Source organism: Symphalangus syndactylus, chromosome 3 (genome assembly GCF_028878055.3).
Source record: "Symphalangus syndactylus isolate Jambi chromosome 3, NHGRI_mSymSyn1-v2.1_pri, whole genome shotgun sequence".
NCBI classification, from domain to species: Eukaryota; Metazoa; Chordata; class Mammalia; order Primates; family Hylobatidae; genus Symphalangus; species Symphalangus syndactylus.
In genome coordinates this window covers 16,563,318-16,584,836 of record NC_072425.2, presented here as the reverse complement: position 1 = coordinate 16,584,836, position 21,519 = coordinate 16,563,318, and the positions used below count along the sequence as shown (strand labels likewise).

At 57.5% G+C, this 21,519-nt stretch overlaps 2 protein-coding genes across 36 annotated transcripts in view; one reads left to right on the top strand and one right to left on the bottom strand.

Annotated features, from left to right (window-relative positions):
• The window catches only part of DNM1 (dynamin 1), a 51,640-nt gene extending 37,667 nt beyond the window's left edge, over positions 1-13,973 (top strand). For 4 of the 20 annotated variants that reach the window (XM_055270908.2, XM_055270904.2, XM_055270909.2 and 1 more), the window contains 7 exons: positions 974-1,087; positions 5,116-5,225; positions 6,124-6,229; positions 7,334-7,504; positions 8,862-9,079; positions 9,471-9,686; positions 12,738-13,973. In XM_055270908.2, coding sequence (XP_055126883.1) covers positions 974-1,087; positions 5,116-5,225; positions 6,124-6,229; positions 7,334-7,504; positions 8,862-9,079; positions 9,471-9,686; positions 12,738-12,810 — 1,008 coding nt within the window. In that variant the 3' untranslated portion in view covers positions 12,811-13,973. Of the gene's footprint in view, positions 1-973; positions 1,088-5,115; positions 5,226-6,123; positions 6,236-6,674; positions 6,687-7,333; positions 7,505-8,861; positions 9,104-9,470; positions 9,687-11,112; positions 11,115-11,833; positions 11,871-12,737 lie in introns of all 20 variants that reach the window. The other 16 variants (XM_063635789.1, XM_055270901.2, XM_063635788.1 and 13 more) reach the window with 12 other exon arrangements.
• Positions 13,974-14,551: 578 nt separating this feature from the next.
• GOLGA2 (golgin A2) overlaps positions 14,552-21,519 on the bottom strand; it is a 20,956-nt gene continuing 13,988 nt past the window's right edge. For 12 of the 16 annotated variants that reach the window (XM_055270841.2, XM_055270845.2, XM_055270843.2 and 9 more), the window contains 13 exons: positions 20,729-20,818; positions 20,515-20,622; positions 20,231-20,318; positions 19,221-19,558; positions 18,832-18,945; positions 17,892-18,137; positions 17,732-17,807; positions 17,194-17,300; positions 16,724-16,942; positions 16,534-16,636; positions 16,345-16,451; positions 16,113-16,269; positions 14,552-16,025 (listed from right to left, as the gene is read on the bottom strand). In XM_055270841.2, the coding sequence (XP_055126816.1) occupies positions 15,811-16,025; positions 16,113-16,269; positions 16,345-16,451; positions 16,534-16,636; positions 16,724-16,942; positions 17,194-17,300; positions 17,732-17,807; positions 17,892-18,137; positions 18,832-18,945; positions 19,221-19,558; positions 20,231-20,318; positions 20,515-20,622; positions 20,729-20,818 (1,968 nt within the window). In that variant the 3' untranslated portion in view covers positions 14,552-15,810. The remainder of the gene's footprint in view (positions 16,026-16,112; positions 16,270-16,344; positions 16,452-16,533; positions 16,637-16,723; positions 16,943-17,193; positions 17,301-17,731; positions 17,808-17,891; positions 18,138-18,831; positions 18,946-19,220; positions 19,559-20,230; positions 20,319-20,514; positions 20,623-20,728; positions 20,819-21,519) is intronic. The other 4 variants (XM_055270844.2, XM_055270848.2, XM_055270855.2 and 1 more) reach the window with 2 other exon arrangements.

The following is a 21,519-nucleotide window of genomic DNA, read 5'->3' as shown; positions in this document are numbered from 1 at the left end:
GGAGCAGAAGCAGCTGCCTCATCCTCTTGGTCTGACCCATGACCAGTGCCTGGCCAGTGACCCTACCCCTGAAGTAGAATCCACAGGCCCTGGACTGTGGCCATGGCTCTGGACAGTCCTGGGGACAGCTGCTTCCTGCCATGAAAAGGGACCTTAGCTTGTTGCTCTAGGCACTTTGTGGCTCAGCCCTTGCCCCTGGGGACCTGGAGCCAAAGACCCTTAGAACCATACTGTCATAGCTTTTATTTATTCATACTACAAATACGTATTGATCACTTACTATCTACCAGGCCCTCTGCAAGGTGCTGGGATGTACTAGTGACCAAGAGTTCATGATTTAGCAGGGGAGGCTGCATCGACAGACAATCACACACACGCATGCAGAGAAGTTAATTAAAAATCGAAGTCATTGTTACAGAAGTTGACTTCAGGGAGTGATCAAAGATTATTATGGGAATCCTGATTTATCCTAGGGGCCAGGAAGGGGCTGCCTGAGAATGTGAATCCTGAGCTGATACTCAAAGGCTGAGTAGGAATTTGCCAGGCAAAAAGGAAAAAGTGCTTTCTAGGCAGAGGCAGCAGCAGCATGTGTAAAGTCAGAAACACATCTCAGAACAGATGAGACCTTAAGCTTCCAAGACTCGCAGTTGGCTTCCCCAATCGGCCCCATAAACTCTGCTTGCATACTTTTAGTGACAGGGAGCTCATCCCCTACCCAGGCCTCCAGTTCCTTACTCGGCCAGGTCTGCCTGTCAAAGGCTCTTTATCCTGAGCTGATCTCAGCCTTCCTCTGTCTTCCACTCTGTTCACTTGTGGTTCAAACTAAGGCAGGTCTGGCCCCCACCATCCCTGACTGCCAGGCCTCCGACAGCTGGGGGAGGGGTGGGGTTTCGAATGCCTCTCTTTGCCTACCCCATCCCCCACGGGGAGGCTCAGGCCCTGTCCACTGACCTCCTGCCCCATCACCCTCCAGGTCATCCGCAAGGGCTGGCTGACTATCAATAATATTGGCATCATGAAAGGGGGCTCCAAGGAGTACTGGTTTGTGCTGACTGCTGAGAATCTGTCCTGGTACAAGGATGATGAGGTGAGTCAAGGGTCAGTGGTCATCAAGGGGCTGGGCTGGTGGCCAGAGTCAGGCTCAGACCCTCCCATGGGCTTGGAGTGGGCTAGACCATGGAATAGGGTTTTTAAATGTCTCGTCAAAGATCCGTGGGCAGGCTGGGCATGGTGGCTCACACCTGTAATCCCAGCACTTTGGGAGGCCGAGGCAAGTGGATCACCTGCGGTCAGGAGTCCGAGACCAGCCCGGCCAAAATGGTGAAACCCCGTCTCTACTAAAAGTACAAAAATTAGCCAGGTGTGTTGGCGGGCGCCTGTAATCCCAGCTACTAGGGAGGCTGAGACACAAGAATTCCTTGAACCTGGGAGGCGGAGGTTGCAGTGAGCCGAGATCGCACCATTGCACTCCAGCCTGGGCAACAGAGTGAGACTCTGTCTCAAAAAAAAAGGATCCACGGGTGGAGTTGGGATGCAAGGGTCCAAGGCAGGTGACCCTGGGGGTTCAGGGGGAGGCACCCTCTCACCCAGGTTGGAAGGAGAAGGTGGCTTGGCAGGACTGAGGAGCCTGGGGCTAAGCGCCCTGGGGAGGGTGGGCAGGGGCCTTGGGTGCCCCTCCCTGACCCTGCGGCCCAGCAGCCTTCCTGTTTTCCTGCTGCAGGGCGTGCCGCCTCCTCTGTGGCCCCCACAGGCCCATGACACACACGAGTCCAGCTGCCAGACACCCAGTTAACCCCTGCACCCCAGTCCCCTAGACCCCTGCAGTCCAAGGGAAATGCCCAGGGTGCCCCCAGGCTGAGGGGCAAGGAGTGTGGGGGCCTTGCGGAGGTGCCACACAAAACCCCTCCCCGCCCACTAGGGTGCACAGAAGCCCCTGCCACCTCCTTCCCCTGTTGCTGGTCTCCTTTAAGAATGAGTCTATTTGGCTTTCACATCTGGATTCCAGAGGTGACCAGAGAGAATGGGGAGGGCTGGGGGTGGGCTTGTGGTAATGAACTCCAGCTGGCCAAGGAGTGGGGGAAGGGACCCTCTTCTTCCTGAGGGGGCTCTTAGAGGCTACAGCATCCTCAACGGGGGAGCGGGGCTCTGGTGGGACCTGTGATTTTGGCCTCCAAGCCCCCTCCCAGGTCCCTGTCTCCTCCAAGTTTGTCCTGGGCAGGGGCCCCAACTCTCCACCTTGGGAGGGGCCCTCTGTCGTCACTGGCGGGGGCGCCAAGCCATCTGGACCTCATTACCCCAACCCTGGCCTCCCCCACCATGGGGGCCCCTGGAAGGGATGGAGTGTGCAGTGGCGTGGGGTGCGGGTGGGGGGTGGCTTCCTGCCGGTCTCTCTGCAGGCTCCCTAGATGCCCCCATGGGTTTGGGGTCTCCCATGTTGAGGTTCCTTACACAGGGCCAAGGAGACTATGTGACCTGGGGCTGAGGGCCTGAGACCGGGCGACACTGTGGGGGAGGGGCACGTGCCACGGAGGGGGTCCCCTGATCTCATGCCTGAGCCTGTAGGTCTTTCTGGAGCTTTTGTGTACATCTGAGTTAAGTCGTGTGTGAAAACAGCTCTGAGAATCGTATGTGGGGAGGTGGGAATGGGCTGTGGGCTGTGGGTGCTGGGAGGCGGGGTGTGTTTGTGTGTGTGTATGTGTGTGGCTTGTGGGTCTGGTGTGTGGGTGTTTTTTAGGAGTGTGATTGGGGTATAAGCATCTAGGTGTGTTTGGAATATGTGGTCTGCATTTGCATCTGGGGGTGAAATCTGTGTGCCTGTGGAGTGACTCTGGGCATGTGCCTGTGCTTGGGGTATAAATGCAGGTGTGTGGGGGGAGGGGGCTCTAGGAGGGAGGGTGTGAGTATGGGGTGTTTGAGAATCTGTGTATGTCTTTGAGATGTGAGGATGGGGGGAGTGTTCCAGTCGTGAGGGTGTGTATGGGTGTGTGTGCATGCACTTGTGTGTGTCTGGGACATGGGTGTGAGATGGAAAGTGTGGGGGTGCTCGTGTGTGTGAGTTCTGGGGCTGTGAGTGTCAAGGTGCGTGTGTGTTGAATGTGAGTGGATTCTTGCACTAGGAACCCTGGGGATGTGGAGGTGGTCCAGGCTGGTGGGAGAGTGGTCTGTACTTCTCTACCCAGCCACCAGCCCTCAGGTTTTGGGGTGAGGGAGGCTCTTTGGGCAGACCGGCAGCTGCTCACATCCCCAGCCCCCATTGACCCCCCCATCCTCTCAGTCTTCCTCGGCCACCCTTCCCCCACCACCGCTACCCCCCACCAGTCCCACAGCAGGGTGGCACCCCCATCCCTCTGTGCCTCCTCCCAGCCCGCCCTGTGCCCCAACCCCCTGGCTCCAGGCTCCGGTTCTGGGATGGTGAGCAGGGGTCGGTCCAGCTCTCCAGTGGCGGCGGCGCCGAGGGTCTAACCCAGCCCAGCCTAACCAATGTGCAGACTACTGTACAATTTGGGAGTCCTGAACAGATAGTCTAAACACTGGGTAGACGGAGTGGAGGTGTCCTCTGGTCCATCCAGGCAGCAGTGTCTGTCCATCCGGTGGGCGCTTCAGCCCCATCCCCTGGAGATCCGAGAACCCCCCAACCCCAGCCTGTGTACCCCTAGCCCCAGACCAGCCAGCCCGTGGTCCCCTCTCTGCTCCCAACTCCCCTTCTGCCTCCTTTGACGTGGCAGGGGTGAGCGGGAGCTGGGGCTGAGAAGGAGGGGCCTGAGGAGGGGGCCGGCCAGCAGGAAGGGAGGGGTGGGGGGAGGAGGCCGCTCCTACCTAGTGTCCAACCCCGAAGCACAGGGCGGGTGGTGGCGGGGCCTCTCTCGAACGGTTCCAGATGTTCCCTGGCCGTGTGTGCAACTTCCTCCTCTCCTCCCCCAGCCGCCCTCTGGGGCTCCAGGCCACCCGCCTGGCATAAAGAGGGCTTTATGTGGCTGCATGGGCCAGGGGGGCGTTGGGGGCAGAGAGGGGTGGGCAGGATGACGCCAGGATGGGGGAGCAAGGTCCCCCTAAACCCAGCCCCCCACCTGAGTTCCTAGGCAAGGCTCATGCCCAAGCTCTTTGAGTCCCCGAGGCCCACACAGACGACCCCCGTGAGCAAGTAGGGCATGGGTGACAAAAACCCCTCCCCTCTCCCAGAGCCCCATCCTGGGGTACCTCCTCCCCAGATCCCTGAACCCCTCCCCTGGGACACAGCAGCCTACATACACATGTGCCCACACCGAGCACACACATGGGCCGAGCACCGCACACGCCTGTGCACAGATACACATAACTCCTCCCAGACAGCTCTAGATAAATCAAACACACAGCCCATTGTACCACAGTATGCAGGTAAGATGTGTACCCCAGTATAAGTCCACAGGCATAGCTATGCAAACATGTAGGCTTGCACAATTGCCACACACATCCACAAAATGTGCACACATCCACATTGAGATGCAGACACACACTGACACATGGTTCATGCTGGGCACATGTGCACACATACACAATAGGTAATAGGATATGTACTTGGGCTTGCATGTATTGGCACAAACACACAACTACACACATGTTGCACACACAGGCACACCATCTGCAGGCTTGTGCTGGCTGCCCTATTGCTAACACATGGGGAGCTCGGGGGAGTGGGCTGAGCCGGCCCTTTGAAGCCGCCGGGTCTGGTGGCCCCCCTTCCTGGTCTCTGCAGTCAGGAAATGAAATCAGAGGCAGCCAGGCCGGGGGCGAGAGAGGCCTGAGTGTGCGGTCCCTGCCTGAGGCCGGCCTGGCTTGTATCCAGGACTTGCCTGGGGAGGGATTGTGGGAGCCATTCTCAGCCTCCCCCCCACCCCTCACCAGCCCCCTGGCCTCCGGCATATATGCAGAACTGGTGAGACTGGCTGGAATGCCAGTGGGGGCCAGCGGTGCCCAGGAGGCCTACAGTCCGTGGCCAGGCTTTTATCTAGCTGCACCTTCACAGTGGGAGGGGGCTGATGCTTAGAAGCCCCGGGCCAGTCAGGGGGACTCTTAGGGAGTGAGGTGTGGCAGAGAACAGTGCCAACCTCACCCCATTGCTCCTACCTCCACCCACAGGAGAAAGAGAAGAAATACATGCTGTCTGTGGACAACCTCAAGCTGCGGGACGTGGAGAAGGGCTTCATGTCGAGCAAGCACATCTTTGCCCTCTTTAACACGGAGCAGAGGTGCCTGCCTGCCCCTGGTTGTGGCTGCTGCAGCCCCAAAACCACCCTCACTGAGTGGAAGCTGGGTACAGGGATCCAGGGAGGAGAGGAACCTCCGCTAGGCCCCACAGCAAGCCATCCACTGACAGATGCTTCTTGAGTTCCTGCTTTGAGCTAGACATCATGTCAAGACCTCCCATCCCCTCCCCCTTCCCTTCCCTCCTCCTTCCCTCCCTCCTTTCCTTTCTCCCTTCCTTCCTTCCATCCTCCCTCCTTTCTTCCCTCCGTCTCTTCCTCCCTTCCTTTTTTTTCCCTCCTCCCTCCCTTCCTCCCTTCCTTCCAGTCTCCCCTTCCCTCCCTCCCTCCGTCCCTTCCTCCCTTCTATAGTCACTGGTATAGTGCATGCTCTTCATGAGACACTCTGCCAGGCCCTGGAGCCAAAGGGCCCTAGTCAGGCCTGCTCCTCTTCTCCTGCTTTCTTTCCTATAGGGTGGTGGTAGTACTAGTCCTCTTCCTTCCTGACCCAAGGCTGACTCTGCTACTCAGAGATGAGGGTTCAGTCCAGCTGCCATCAGAGGGGTCCTTAGAGAGCCACGGAGGAAGCTGGTGGGATCTGGGCCCCAAGCTAGAGACTTCACTGACTATGGTTGTCCTCTTATCAAAGGTCCAGTCCCCTTCTAAGCATTTTACCATTCACTTCACTGAATCCTCAGTGACCCAAGGAGGCAGGAATTATTATTAACCCATCTTCCCAATGAGGAAACTGAGGCTGAGAGAGAGGAAGGGACTTGCACAGGGTCACACAGCTGGGAAATGAGCTGGCCTCAGGCATGTTGACCCCAAAGTCTGGGCATGCCCTTAACCCCCAGGGAAGGTCAGGCTTTGCCCATCTGCCCTCACCACCTGCCCTGTCTTGCAGGAATGTCTACAAGGATTATCGGCAGCTGGAGCTGGCCTGTGAGACACAGGAGGAGGTGGACAGCTGGAAGGCCTCCTTCCTGAGGGCTGGCGTGTACCCTGAGCGTGTTGGGGTGAGTGGCAGGGCAAGGAGAGGAGGGGCAAGCATGATCCTAGGGCCCCTGGGGCACCATCCTCAGTGATGCCAAGTCATGACATGTTTCCGAGCCCTTATTTGGCTCAGAAATAATAGGAATCCTCCCCCCTACCCACTCTCGGGGTAGGAACAGAGATCAGTCTCCTGGTCTCCCCTTCCTTCTCCAGTGGCAGTTTTGTGTCTCTGTCTCTGTTGCAGATGCCATTTCCTGCATCCCCTTTCTATGATGGTAGTTTCTTGTGACTGCCTTCTCTTTTCTCCCCTATTTCACTGTGGTGATGTCTAGAGTAGCCTGAGAGTTGGGGTGCAGTGTCCCAGGTTCACTCAATCTCTCCCCTTTTCCTCTCTGTGTGTTTCCTTCGGCTGTGCTCCCTGGTGGTGGCGGCGGTGGCAATGTTGGTGTGTGGGCCTCCCAGGACAAAGAGAAAGTGAGTGTGTCCTTCTCTTGCCTCCTGCCAGGCCTCTGCAGCCTGGCACCAGCTCCAGCCAGGTTTTCAAGCAAGGGACCTGGAGATGTTCTTTTCTAATTTCTGGATTGGGGCCAGGCGCAGTGGCTCACACCTGTAAACCCAACACTTTGGGAGGCCTAGGTGGGCAGATCACGAGGTCAGGAGTTCGAGACCAGCCTGGCCAGCACAGTGAAACCCCATCTCTACTAAAAATACAAAAATTAGCCAGGCATGGTGGTGCGTGCCTGTAATCCCAGCTACTCAGGAGGCTGAGGCAGGAGAATCACTTGAACCCAGGAGGAGGAGGTTGCAATGAGCCAAGACAGCACCACTGCACTCCAGCCTGGGTGACAGAGCAAGACTCTTTCTCAAAATAATAATAATTTCTGGATTGGGAAACTGAGGCAAATTCTAGGCACTAGAGTCAGAACCAAGACAAGGCTGAATCAGGGGAGTCTAGGGTCCTGAGAGGCACAGGGATGCGGAGCCGGGTGTGTGTTCAGGCCAGTCGCTTCTCTCTGTGCCTCAATGTTCTGGGTACCCTTGGAGGGGCTGAGATCCTGGGGATGCCTGGAGCCTGGCTGCATGGCCTGGCCACCCTGATGCCCTTGTGTTCTCCATGGCAGGCCAGCGAGACTGAGGAGAATGGCTCCGACAGCTTCATGCATTCCATGGACCCACAGCTGGAACGGCAAGTGGAGACCATCCGGAATCTTGTGGACTCATACATGGCCATTGTCAACAAGACCGTGAGGGACCTCATGCCCAAGACCATCATGCACCTCATGATTAACAATGTGCGTGCTCCGCCGCATGGGGGCAGGGAAATCCTGTGGCACTGGGGACGCAGGTGGCCACGTTGGCCTGGGGGAGATGCCAACCAGCCCTATGGGACCAGGTCCAGGGAGGGAGGCATGGTCCAGACCAGAGCTGTCCAATAGAAATATAACGAGGGGCTGGGCGCGGTGCTTCACACCTGTAATCCCAGCACTTTGGGAGGCCAAGGCATGCGGATCAATTGAGGTCCGGAGTTCAAGACCAGCCTGGCCAACATGGTGAAACCCCATCTGTACTAAAAATAGAAAAATTAGCCAGGTGTGGTAGCGTGAGCCTGTAATTGTAGCTACTTGGGAGGCTGAGGCAGGAGAATCACTTGGACCTGGGAGGCGGAGGTTGCAGTGAGCCAAGATCCTGCCACTGCGCTCCAGCCTGGCCGACAGAGTGAGACTCCATCTCAAAAAAAAAAAGAAAAAGAAGAAATATAATGAGGGGCTGTGCACGGTGGCTCATGCCTGTAATCCCAGCACTTTGGGAGGCCAAGGCAGGAGGATCACTTGAGCCCAGGAGTTCAAGACCAGCTTGGGCAACACAGTGAGACCTTGTCACTACACAAAAAATTTTAAAGAATAGCGAGGGTTGTCCGGGCGCGGTAGCTCATGCCTGTAATCCCAGCACTTTGGGAGGCCGAGATGTGCAGATCACCTAAAGTTGGGAGTTTGAGACCAGCCTGACCAACATGGAGAAACCCTGTCTCTATTAAAAATACAAAATTAGCCAGGCGTGGTGGCACATGCCTGTAATCCCAGCTACTCAGGAGGCTGAGGCAGGAGAATTGCTTGAACCCGGGAGGCGGAGGTTTCAGTGAGCTAAGATTGTGCCATTACACTCCAGCCTGGGCAACAAGAGTGAAACTCCGTCTCAAAAAAAAAAGAATAGCTGGAGTTGGTGGTAGCACGTGCCTGTAGTCCTAGCTACTGGAGAGGCTGACATTGGAAGATAACTTTGAGCCCAGGAGGTTGAGGCTATAGTGAGTGGTAATCTCGCCACTATACTCCAGTCTGGCGAAAGAGCGAGACCCTATCTCCAGAAAAAAAAAAAACAACAACAACTGAGTAGACAAGAGTTCTGGTGGCATGATAGGTCCTAAGTCCCGTCCCGGATCTGTGACCTTGGTCAGGAGACTTTTCCTGTGGACCTCAGTGTCCTCATCTGAGTGAGAAAAGCGCGGTGGGGAGGCGAATCTTCCAGTCTACGTAGTGTAGGAGCCGCGTCTGAAAAGCCATACCAGCTCACAGTCCCAGCAGGGCCCGGTGGGGTGGCCAGGGCGGCACAGGCATCAGGTCCCCACCTCCTTCCCTCTTTGCCTACTCGCAGACCAAGGAGTTCATCTTCTCGGAGCTGCTGGCCAACCTGTACTCGTGTGGGGACCAGAACACGCTGATGGAGGAGTCGGCGGAGCAGGCACAGCGGCGCGACGAGATGCTACGCATGTACCACGCGCTGAAGGAGGCGCTCAGTATCATCGGCGACATCAACACGACCACCGTCAGCACGCCCATGCCCCCGCCCGTGGACGACTCCTGGCTGCAGGTGCAGAGCGTACCGGCCGGACGCAGGTACCAGGGCCGGCCCCCACGGCCCCAAAGCCCCCCAGCCCGGGGCCCGCGGGAGGAGTGCCGGGACCGGGCAGTGGCGCGCCCGCGTCACCGGGGTGGCTCCCACCTGGAGCGAGGGGCGGAGCTTAGAGAGGGCGGGGCTTGTCGCGGGGCGGGGCTTGCCGTGGAGAGCTGGCTGCAAGGCTGGGTGGAGCTGGGACGTTGGCGCCGCTGGGGGCGGGGCTTAAGCTCCGGCGACCGCCTAGCGGCGCGGCAGGGAGGGGCTTGCGTGCATGGGCGGGGCCAGCACTGGGCTGGGGCGGGGCCTCTGGGTGGGCGGAGCTGCTCATCTCGCCTCTCCTTGTTCCTCGCTCCCTGTCGCCCTCAGGTCGCCCACGTCCAGCCCCACGCCGCAGCGCCGAGCCCCCGCCGTGCCCCCAGCCCGGCCCGGGTCGCGGGGCCCTGCTCCTGGGCCTCCGCCTGCTGGGTCCGCCCTGGGGGGAGCGCCCCCCGTGCCCTCCAGGCCGGGGGCTTCCCCTGACCCTTTCGGCCCTCCCCCTCAGGTGCCCTCGCGCCCCAACCGCGCTCCGCCCGGGGTCCCCAGGTGAGTAGGGGCTGAATGCAGCTGGAGAGGCTGCCAGACGGGCGTGGCCGGGAGGGAAATGGGGCTGGATTCCAGAGCATCGGACCTGGCCGCCGGAACAGGCCGTTTCCATCCCAGGCAATCGGACTCTGGGTGCCGGAGCCACGCCACGTGTGGCCGAGGGCTGGCGGAGCCTGCCCCCGAGGGAGCGCTGAGTCCCGGAGGTGGTCGTTTCTGGGGAGGGGGCTGTGGGGCTCGTCCCACCTGCCCCCTTCTTTCCAGCACTTGCATGGCGCTTCCCTCTATTTTCACTCTTGGCGGCCGCCCACACGTTGCATTCCTCCTCCTTTCTTCTTGCTGTTCTCTATCCTCCATTCCGTCCAATTCCTCTCCCAGCCCCTGGGGAGCCTACCTTAGGTCTGAGTCTGAACCCCGATCTGCCCTGAGTGTGTGGATTTCCTTCAGCTACCCTGATGTCCCCACTTCCCAGTCCTGACTCCTTTGAGCCATCCCAGGGGGTGTCCAGCCACTGGCCCACAGGAGCAGAGGCCAGGCTGTGACTGTGTGACTAGAAAGGTGTGTGATGTGTGTGTGGGCGTGCACACGAGTGTGAGAGTGTAAGAATGGCACCCAGGCCCGGGCTAGGACAGGAGCAGCTGGGGAAGCAGCCTGGGGCCATGGACAATCTGATGGCTTTTTTCCTCCCCCTTCTTCTGGCCCTACCCAGTCTAAACCAATGTGGTAGGGGTGGCAGCAGGGGCAGGGATGGGAGTGGCTGAAGCCTGCTTCATTCCCAAAGATTTCTAGGGAAAAGCTTTCTACTACATCCTTTGGCTTGACCTCCTTGACCCATGACCCTCTTTCAAGGAAGTTCACTCCAATTCCCAGTCTGCCCTGTTTCCACTGGCCACATTCTCTAAGGAAGAACACAGCAGAACAATAGCAACTGTTTTGTTTCTGCATGGCTGGAGGGTAGGGCTGTCGGTCTAGCACCCATAAACCAAAATGAGGCAGGGATTGGGGCTTGCCCTATGATGCTCTGATGACCAAAGCAGATGGGTAGAGGCAAGCAGCATGGTATTGGGCAAGAGGACTGGACTGGGAGTCCAGAGATGCTGCTTCACCCTGGGCCTTTAGACATGTCTCTTTCCCTCCCAGAGCCTCAGCATCCCTTCTATCAAATGATGACATTCTGCCTTTTTCCCAGGGTGGTTGTGGGGATTGAGGGAGACAGTGGCTATAGGGATGCTGTGTTAACTGCAGATGCAGCCGTAGGAGCACTTTTGCTAACTGCCAACGTGAGTTCAGATTCTTCAGGGTATTTGGCACCCAGGTCTATGGTGCGGTGTGAGATATGTGATGTAAGGCTTGATGCCTGCCCCAACTCCAGTCTTGCTAACACACATGAAACATTTGGCAAATTATGACCTTACCTTGGGGAAAAGAGCAGTCTGGGAGAGCTTCTTCAAGGCAACCTGACTTCAGTGCAGTCTGAGGCATGGCTGAGATAGGCTTACGTGGCAAGGAATCGGGAGGGTATCTGGGTCAAGAGCTGCAGTGTGGGCAGAGGTGTAGTGTGGGCTGCATCGAGGACAGCCACTGGACAAAGCAGAGAACAGAGACAGAATGAGGAAGAGCTCTGTGGGGAGGGTGGGGCACAAGGTGGAGAACCTTCAAAGTCCGAAAAGTTTGACTCGTTGGGGCTCAATGCTGTAGGCAGTAGGGAACCACAGAAGGCTCTTAGGTGGAGAAATGACAGCTGGACATTAGCAAGCAAGCAAGCCCTATCTCCATGAGCAGCACGGGTGGTCCTCTGAGCACACCAGGCACGAGTGTGCAGGGAGCTGGTGCAAATGCCTCTGTGTGCGGGTGAGCTTCTGTGTTGTGACTCTGCCCACACGTGTGCTTCAGTGTGCTGAGTGGCTGCATGCCCCAGATCCGTGCTGCACGCGCCGCCGGCCAGTGAGGGTGCTGGGCACTGGGAGGTGGCGGGGAAGGAGGCGTATGCGTGTTATTTGTGGGCATGTGTGTTAGCGTGTGCATGTGGGCCATGGGGCCTCACGGCATGTGTGTGCACGCCCGGGCGTGTGCGTGTGTGTGTCCCCCACCCCCAGGCCTGCCCCACCCGTGCGTGTGAACTGCCATGTTGATTTCGTGCTGTCTTTCAGAATCACTATCAGTGACCCCTGAGGAGCGTCAGCCATGGTAGGTACATGCCTCACCGCCTGCTGCATGAATGGTGTGTCTGCCCCGCTGCACTAGCTCCACACGGGGCGCGCAACTGGGACCTCAGAGCCAGGCTCCCCGCCCCTCCCTTCTGCAGCTGCAGACTTGCTCTTTCCTCTTTCTGTCCTCGTGCCGCTGGCTCTCTCACCTCCCTTCCCTGCGAGCCTCGGGACTCAGTGCCACTGCCCAAGGCCTCCATGGCTGAGCCTGGGGGCTCTTGGAACAGGCTCCGCGCCCAAGCTGGCAGACATGGGTGCTCTCTGGAGCCATCAGAGAGGGCAGAGAGCTCATGGTTTATGGTGGAAAGGCTGGGAGCTTGGAGGGGGTCGTGTGTGGGGCTGGACTCTGAGGCGGCCAGAGGTCTAGGAACGTCATCCTGGGCACGCCATGCCTGGTGTGCAATCTGAGTCATGCTCCCTGGGTAGGGCATCCAGCTCCCAGCCTGGGGGCGCTGAGAGCCAAAACCACTGCAGAGCAGGGTGATAGTCAGGGTCCCACCTCCTCTATCTGCCGGCAATCCAGTGTTGATCTAGGGTAAAAGCTTGAGAGTCCCATACACACGGTCATCCCACAATATACCTCACAGGCCAGGCAGGGACACACAGCCCCCTTCCCTCCCTCCCAGGTACCATCATAGCTGCTAGTGTGACTGAAGGCAGTGTCCCTGGCCCCAGCTGAAGCACCGTAGCCAGCCAGCGGGCTCACGCACCTTGGCCTGTTGCTCCCAGGGTCACTTGTGCCATTCAGCCGAGGGGACGACCGTGCCTGCTGGCCCAGCTGAGCTCTGCCCAGTGAGCCCACCCCCCCTTCTCCTGCCACTGACTCTCACTCTTCTGCTTTTCCCAGCAGGAAGGGCCCAGCCTCACCTACGCGACCTGCAGCCCCCCGACCAGCTGAGGCTCCCCTCTTAGACATATAAGTCTATGGCCACTGGCATCCGGCTGCCTGTCCTCCCTGCCTCCCCCAGGGTCCCTTCAGAGGGTCCTGGGTTTCCTGACCACCCAGAGGGGCCTCTGGCGCTCCCTCCAGCCATCCCTTTTAGTTTTACCCTCCTGGTTCAAGCAGTGTTCTTTCTCTATCAGACCTGGTGGCTGTTGCGTGGGGCTCCCCAAGGCAAGGGGTGGCCCCAGGCCAGTGGGTTGGAAGACAGGGTGACCAGAAAAGAGGGAAGCCCGAGGGGGCCGAGCATCAGCCTGAACTGCAGGTGCCCTGCCTGGGTGCCGTGTGAGAGGCCAGTGTGTGTGGGATGGGGAGGGCCGCCACAGCCCCCAGGCGCTACCTGTGAAGCTACGGCTCCTCCCTCCATCTTCCTCCCCTTTCCCTTCTAGCCCCTCTTTTCCAGGAACCTTGCCACACCCACACCTGCGCCCTCCCCTCCCCGGCCCTCCCACCACTGCTGCTGCGCGGCCGTGTGCTGCACTTTCCTTACCAGCTCTCTCTTTGCTTTTCTCTCTCCCATTTTCTCTCTGCTTTCTCTCCAACTGCCAGCCGATCGGGTCAGGCAAGTCCATCCCGTCCTGAGAGCCCCAGGCCCCCCTTCGACCTCTAAACAGATCCCTCCTCTTCTCGGAGACCTCCCTTTCCAAGCCTGCCTGGACGGCTGTTCTGTGACTTGACAGTGGCTCCCCCAGCCCCAAAGCCAGCCCCCTTCGTCTGTGACTTAGTCTGTTGTAGTGGTGAGCTGACACATTCAGGCGTGACCGTTGGTGAAAACTTGTGCCCCTTCTGTGGTACGCCCTTGCCCTGTTCTATAAATATCTATAAATACTCATATATATACACACCTACACATGGCCAACCGCCTCGCCTCTAGTGCTGGGAATCAGTCACTGTGCTATCCTTGTGGAGTCTTGTGGCCCAACTACAAGAGAACGCTGTCCCCCGACATCCCACTCCAAAGTGTGCCACCTCCAGTGAGCCTCCTTGTCATGCCCGGCCTGTGGACAGCCAGCCCCCACCATCCCTCCCACCCCCTACCAAGCATGGGGGTGCTGTGCAGGCAGCCGTGTGGCCTGACAGTCTCTATCATCAGTCCTGCTGTCCCTCGGCTGAGAATAAAACCCATTTCTGGATGATGGGGAATGTCTCCTCTGCTGGTTGTGTTCTCTCTGGAGCTCAGGGGAGGGGAAGGGCTAAGCCATTACTAGGGTGATGTTGGGGGCGGTGAAAAGACCACATCTCTTCCAAGGGACATTTTTCCTGGAAAGCCCCTGGAGCTTAGCTGGCTCTCATCCTGTGAAGCGGGCTCTGGCCACTAGGGGGCAGGGCCATTAACTCAGCCTGGAGGGAGCCGGCGGGGCGGCCAGCATTCTGGAGGGACAGACAGACCACCAGGCTCAGGCAGGCGAGGGAGGCATGGGGACAGAACAAAGACACCTGGGCTGGATGGAAGTCAGTGCCCTTGGGTGCTGGCATCCTGCCTTCTTGGCCACCACTAGATCAGGCTTCTGAGACTGTTGGCCATCGGGGCCAAACTGTCCCCATAGGTACCACGGTAGTCCCCGTGTAATCCCCCAGATGTCACCAGGCAGCATACAAGTAACAGGCCTGGAAGGTCCCAACAGCCCAGCTGCACATGCTCAGACACTCTGGGGCTCCCTGTTCAGTGGCACAAACTCCAGGACCCAGTGAGAGAAACGGGAACACGCCAGGCAGAGCAGTATGGCTAAATCCATTTATTCCGAAATAAAAAGCAAAATAAACAGGAGTCGCATCACCAGGGCACCACGACCCCATCCCCGCCTCCTTCCTCTGTCCTATGCTATCAATAAATAAGTTTCCCAGCCCCAAATAATTATTAGAACCTCCTCCCCATGTGCCAGCTCCAACCTCCGCTAGGTATGATACAGGGGGCGGCCCTACCCCTGGAATATACAAAATGTTACACAGATACAATATGTACACTGGGGAAGCGGGGCCACCCCAGCAGGCCGTGCCCTCGCCTGGTCTACAGTTAGCCCCACTGTCCTGCCTCAGCTGCCTCTCTGTGTAAGAAGATGGGAGCCCCCCTGAGGGAAAAATTGCTTTGGTGAGAGTAGGGAGGCCATCAGGCCTCCTCCAAACAAGCCAATTATATGAGCCTCCGGCTATTAAATTACAATCATCATCATCCAGAAATTCAAGGAGTCAGCCCTGGCCAAGGTGGCAAAGGGTCTACACATTTGTCTCCCCTCATTAGACAGGGGTCTTATTTGCTACTGTAAGAGTAAAGGGGTGACTGGGAAGGGGTGGCAGGGACATGATGGGGGCGGAGCTTCCGGCCCCACTTCTCCAGGCCTTGCTGACGGTGGCCTGCTTTTTAAAACTTTTATCCTGACTTTTTTTTAATCCCATAACTTTTTTCATAATTTTTTTTTTTTTTGAGACAGAGTCTCACTCTGTCGCCCAGGCGGGAGTGCAATGGTGTGATCTCAGCCCACTGCAACCTCCACCTCCCAGGTTCAAGCGATTCTCCTGCCTCAGCCTCCCGAGTAGCTGGGATTACAGGCACGCACCACCACGCCTGGCTAATTTTTGTATTTTTAGTAGAGACACAGTTTCACCATGTTGACCAGGCTGGTCTTGAACTCCCAACCTCAGGTGATCCACCCACCTCAGCCTCCCAAAAGTGCTGGGATTACAGGCGTGAGCCACTGCGCCTGGCCTTTTTTCATAACTTTTATACCATAACTTACCCATAACCTTTTTTATCCCATAACTTTTTTTAATCCCATAACTTTTAATTTTTTTTTTTAATTTAGTGGCCAGCTTTTAGATGACAGTGATCTTCACCTCATCTGCACCTGTCTACCCCCGTTAGACAGGGGTCTGTGCTTGCTACTATAAGGGTAAAGGGGTGACTGAGAAGGGATGGTAGGGATATGGTGGGGGCAGGGTATCCAGCCCCACTTCTTCAGGCTTTGCTGGCAGTAGCCGGCTTTTAGATGACAGTGATCTTCACCTCATCATTCTCGTCAGCCCGGTAAAAAAAAGGAATGCAGGGGTTGCTGCCCAAGCCTGGGCGCTCCCGGGGGTTCTGCATCTCACGAAGCAGCTGCATGATCTGCTGTGCAGTGGGGTTGTCACAGGGAGAACCCTCCCTGGCCTCTCCTTGGGCAGGCTCCACACTGCTGGCGAGGCTCACCTCACAAAGATCTTTGGAGAGAGAGAGGCAGGGCTCTGAGTGCCACGCGAGCCCTCTCTTACTCCTGCCTGCCCACCCCTCCCGAGGGCTCTACTCACCACCCTGCTGGTCAGCAGCCCCAAGTTCCTGGGGGACTGGGGCCCCTGAAGCGGGATCATCAGCCGGGTTCTGGGCGGCTGCCAGGAATCTGCCATGCCACTCGTTGCGGTCGCCCACAAGCCGTAAGACCAGCTCCTGCAGCTCCAGCAGCTTCACCTGGCGGGAGGGGTGCTAAGCTGCCATGCCCATGCCCGTGCCCACCTCCACCCCCAGAGATGTTCCACGCCCTACCTTCATCTCCTCCTTGTCTTGGGCCAGCCTGCTGATGTACTCCTCCTTCTCCCGGTGCCGCTCCTTCAGCACTGCCCTCTGGCTCTGGTACAGTGCGATGTACTCTCCTGCGGGAGGACAGGGCTCAGATGCTGGGTTCCCTCCGACCACTGTGCAGCTCCTCCTGCCGTGCCCTGGCCTCCCACTCACCGATGGTGTCTGTCTCTCCAGAAAGCTGGATGCAGCGATGTTCCAGTTCCTCTACCCTCTCCTTCAGGTCCGCCCTCTCCTGCATGAGCTCCATAAAGCGGATCTGGAACCAAAATAATGGAGTCACATATCGGCAGCGACCTGCCCCGCCCCCACCCTTCTTGACCCATGCCAGGAGAGACTCATTCACCTGCAGCTTCTCCATGGCCCCCTGCAGGGCCCGGTGGGTCTCGCCACACACAGAATCACCCCCAGTCCCTGGGGCTGGGGCTGCTGCCTCAGGCTCCTTCTGGGCTGAGGCCAGCAGGTGAGCCAGGCGCCGGCAGCGCACCCTTTGCTCCTTCAGCTGCCCACGAAGCCTTGCCTGCTCCTCCTCGGCACTGGCTACAGCTGAGTTGAAAAATGCCACCTGCAGGCAAGGGGGTGCATTCTTGTAGGAGGATATAGGGTGAACAGGGCAGGGAGGTGGAGAGCAGCCCTTCCCTTGGGGTCTCAGAGAGTGCACTTGTTGGTCCCAAGTGAAATGGTGTCTCACCACTGCCCCAGGAAAGGGGTAAGGGTCCGAAGACATCAGAAGGCCGGGAAACCAAGAGCAGAAGGGGGTCTGGGAGGGACCACACAGGGAGGCAGCAAAGGTCGGGGAGGGGGAGTCAGCCTCACCATGGCTTCCCGGCTCTCCAGGTCCTCCGGGATGCTTGGCATGGGCCGAGGCACCTCCGCTGCCTCCTCCTCCTCCTCCTCCTCCTCTTCCTGGTCCAGTCCATCTCCTACGGGGGTGGCCAGAGGGGTCATCAGACAACCCAACAAGGGTAAAGTGGGCCCACCTCTGCCCCTACCCTCACTGTGTAACCTTGGGCCAGCCCCTCCCCAGAAGGAAATGAGCATCTGTTCTTTATTTTTATTCTTTTTTAAGAGCCAAGGGCTCGCTATGCTGCCCAGGTGCAGTCCCACTACCGATCAGCATGGGAGTTCTGACCTGCTTCATTTCTGACCTGGGCCAGTTCACCCATCCTTAGGTAAGCTGGTAGTGCCCTGCTCCCAGGAAGTCACCATACTGATGCCGAACTTAGTGTGGACACCCAGTTGGCATAATGACCAGCTGTTCTAAAGGTCTCTTCCAACTCCTCAATTCTACGCTGCTAACAGTCCCCCCTTCCTCCTGGGGCTCTCTCCTCTTCCTGTGAGCAGGTTCCCGTACCTTCCCCAGGGTGAGCCATGAGACTCAACTGGGCCCGTAGTTGCTGGTTCTGCTGGGTGACAGCTTCCAGGCGCTCCTAAGGGACCAGGAAAGAGAGTGAGAAGGCATGGAGGTTGCCAGGTTGTCCCCCTCAGGGCCCTGCCCTCAGCAACTCCCTCACCTGGGTTTCCTGCAACTCTTGGCGGGCCATCTCGGCCACCGCTTTGCCCTGAGCTTCCTGCTGCTGCAGCTGGTCCACGAGCTGGGTCTGCAGCAGTAACTGATTATGCAGCGCCTCCTTCTCAGAGTTTAGCTGCTGATAGGTGGCCACCTGCTGCTGATAGGCGGCCACGTACTGCTGCAGGTGTCCCAGGTACTGGTCTCGCTGCTGCTGCAGACTTTGAGCCTCTTGGCTCTTCAGCTCCACCTGTAGGAAGACCTGGGGCGTGAGGGCAGGTGGTGGCCTGCTTCCAGATTCAGGGCCCACAAATAGGGTAGCGAGGGCTCTGTGAGGCTCTGTCGCCTGCCCAGACCTCTGGCCCCTTGCTCCAGGCCTAAGTGACTGCCTCCCTTGCCTAGAGCCTCATGCCTCCTTCCCCAGCCTCAAATCTCACATCCTTCTTCCCACCATTTAAACTGTAGGCCACAGACTTGTGGAAACACAGAGGGAGCCAACCACCATTTGCTAAGTGTGCTACATGCCTAATGCTTTCCATGTATTCTCTCATTTAATCCTCAGCACCTCTGCAAGGAAGATGCTAACTTCCTTTTTAAGTTAAAGAAACTGAGGCTTAGAGATGCAAAGTAGTTGAATGGTGACCAGTGGAGCACAGGCCAGAATCCAGTTTGAATCTAAGGAGCCTCTTATACTGCTGTCTCTTTCCCTATGATTGGGAGAAATCCATGCCTCTAGCTGGGACGATGATGTCCAGACCTGAGAGGAGCCCAAGGCTATCCACCTCTGAAAGTCAGAGGGCAGGGAGCAAGAAACAGTCGCAGGACTGCCCTGGAGGGTGCTGGGGTCACCTGCTCCCCAGTCTGGAGCTGCCTCTGGCCTCACACCACCCCTCCCCAGAGGCTGGTGCCCGCCTCCCAGCCCTTCTTGGATGGGGCGGGGTTACCGTTTCCTTCAGCTCACTCAGCTTCTCCTGCAGCTCGCCCAGCTTCTTTCCCAGCTCCCTCTTGACGTGCTGCTCCGACTGCAGTGCGCTGGTGATCTCCATGTTCTCATTAGTCTGGACAGAGAGAAGCAATCAGTGGCCACCCACTGCAGCTGGAGACCCCAGAACTTGCTGCCTTGGTGTCTGCCTCCCATGGCACCGGGAAGGGTGGAGCCAGGTTAGAAAAATCATCCCCTCTCCCCCACAGCCATCAGAGCAGGGCTCTGGCTCACAGGTGCCTCCAGAAGTACCATTTCACGTGAGGGCTACACTGCACCACTTTACAGGTGGGAAAACAAAGGCCTGGAGGGCTAGGGAGGAGGGCAGGCTCTCCAGGTGGGGCAGCGCACCAGCTTTACGAATCCGCTCTGCAGCTCAGCCAGCTGCTCCTTGAGCTCCCGGTTCTGGGAGAGTGCGCGGCTGATGGTGGTGCGGTCGTTCTGCATGGTCTCCAGGATTTGCCTGCGCGCCTCCGCCTGCTCCCCCCAGAGCTCGGCCGCCCGCTCCAGCTCCAGCAGCCTCTCCTCCTGCTCCCGGTTCAGGCGACTCAAGCCCTCATTGTCTTGCACCTGGGCTTGGAGCTGTCCTGCCAGACTCTCCAGCTCCTTCCGCAGGTGCTCAGCCTCCGCTTGTAGCTGCTGCTCCACCTCGGAGGGCCCTGCTGGGGGCTCTGGGGGTGGGGGTTCAGCTGAGAAAGGAAGCAGACAATAAGGGCCTCTGGATTCTCAAAAAAACCCTCCTCTTGGTCCATAGCTCCTCTCAAGCTCCCCAAACTTGTCTTCCCTGCTAATGATTCCTCGCACCCGGATGTTAGCCAATCTTCCAAACCACTTTCTTTTTTTTTTTTTTTTTGAGACGGAGTCTCGCTCTGTCGCCCAGGCTGGAGTGCAGTGGCGCAATCTCGGCTCACTGCAAGCTCCGCCTCCCGGGTTCACGCCATTCTCCTGCCTCAGCCTCTCTGAGTAGTTGGGACTACAGGTGCCCGCCACCACGCCCGGCTAATTTTTTTTTGTATTTTAAGTAGAGATGGGGTTTCACCGTGGTCTCGATCTCCTGACCTCGTGATCCGCCCGCCTCGGCCTCCCAAAGTGCTGGGATTACAAGCGTGAGCCACCGCGCCCGGCCCCAAACCACTTTCTGATAGCGACAACTGTGGGTGGCTGACAATGGGCACTCCTCCATCTTTGCTGATGGGGCACTGAGGCTCATGGAGATGATGAGACTTGCCATCTCCTGGCACAGACCTCTTTCCCTCTGCCTCAAAGCCCTTCCATCCACCCAACTCCCTGGGGCATTCTAAACCACCCCCACAGCCCTCTGACACCATTCCGGCTCCCAGGTCACCCCAGCCCCAGCTTACCCATCTGGTTCCTCAGTTCAGCCAAGCTCGTCTCCAGCTCCTGTACCCGACTCATGCTACATTCCTTCTCCTCTCTCAATGTGTGCACCTGCCCAAAGCACAGCAGGAAAGGGCCCTGGAGAGGGGCTGGTGGCTGGACAGGCTGCCATCTCCCTCTCTGCCCCCACCTCCACAAAGCCCAGACCCATGGCCACCTCTGGCTGTGCTCCTCCCATTTCACAGACGCCCAGAAAGATCAAGTGACCTATCTGAGGTTGAGGGGAAGCTGAAGGGTCAGGTCTCACCTGCTCTGACATCTGCTGCATCCTCTGCCGCCACATGGCGCTCTCTCCTTTGAGATTCTCCGCATATTTATCTCTCTCCATTTGTAGTTGTCTAACCGACTCCATTACCTGCAAGAATGGCCACAGAAATTAGGAAGGACTGTCACTGGTTGTCACCTACTCCTGGCCACCTGGGGTCATCTTCCTTCTACATCTCTCCCCTGCAAAGCCTCACCTGCCCCAGGTGTGCTTCCAGCTGTGCACGCTCCTCCATGGCCTGCTGTAACTGCTGGTTAGCATCAGGGGCTTCACACCGGCTTGAAAACTGGATGGTGAAGAGCGAGAAGTTTAGATCTGGGGAGCCCAGGCCGTTCCAAACAGTGCCCCTTAAAAGGGCTAGGGCTAGGGCTAGGCTCAATGTGCAACTCAGTCAATAAAACTCTGCTATCAAGTTTCTTTGCTTTAGAAATAAAAAATAATTTTAAAAAGATCTCAGGCCAGGCATGGTGGCTGATGCCTGTAATCTCAACACTTTGGGAGGCTGAGGTGGGTGGATTGCTTGAGCTCAGGAGTTCAAGACCAACCTCGGCAACATGGCAAAGCCCTGTATCTACAAATACAAAAATTAGCCAGGCATGGTGGTGTGCGCCTGTAGTCCCAACTACTTGAGAGGCTGAGGCAGGAGGATGGCTTGAGCCTGGGAGGTAGAGGTTGCAGTAAGCTGAGATCACACCACTGCACTCCAGCCTGGGTGATAGAGCGAGACCCCGTCTAAAAAAAAAAAAAAAAGATCTCTACTCTCTATTATTAGTGAAAGTGTTGGCTTGAACCTCAGAAGGAAATAAACAGACTCATGAGCTAGCCATATAAATGTAATCTCTAAAATAATGGTTTTCACCCATGATGCTTTAAAACAAAACAAAACAAAAATTGTTTCAAGCCCTAACCCTAAGATTCTGATTCTCCAGGTCCCCAATTTGTAGATTTTTAGCACTCTCTAGAGGATTTTATGCCAGGACCGGAACA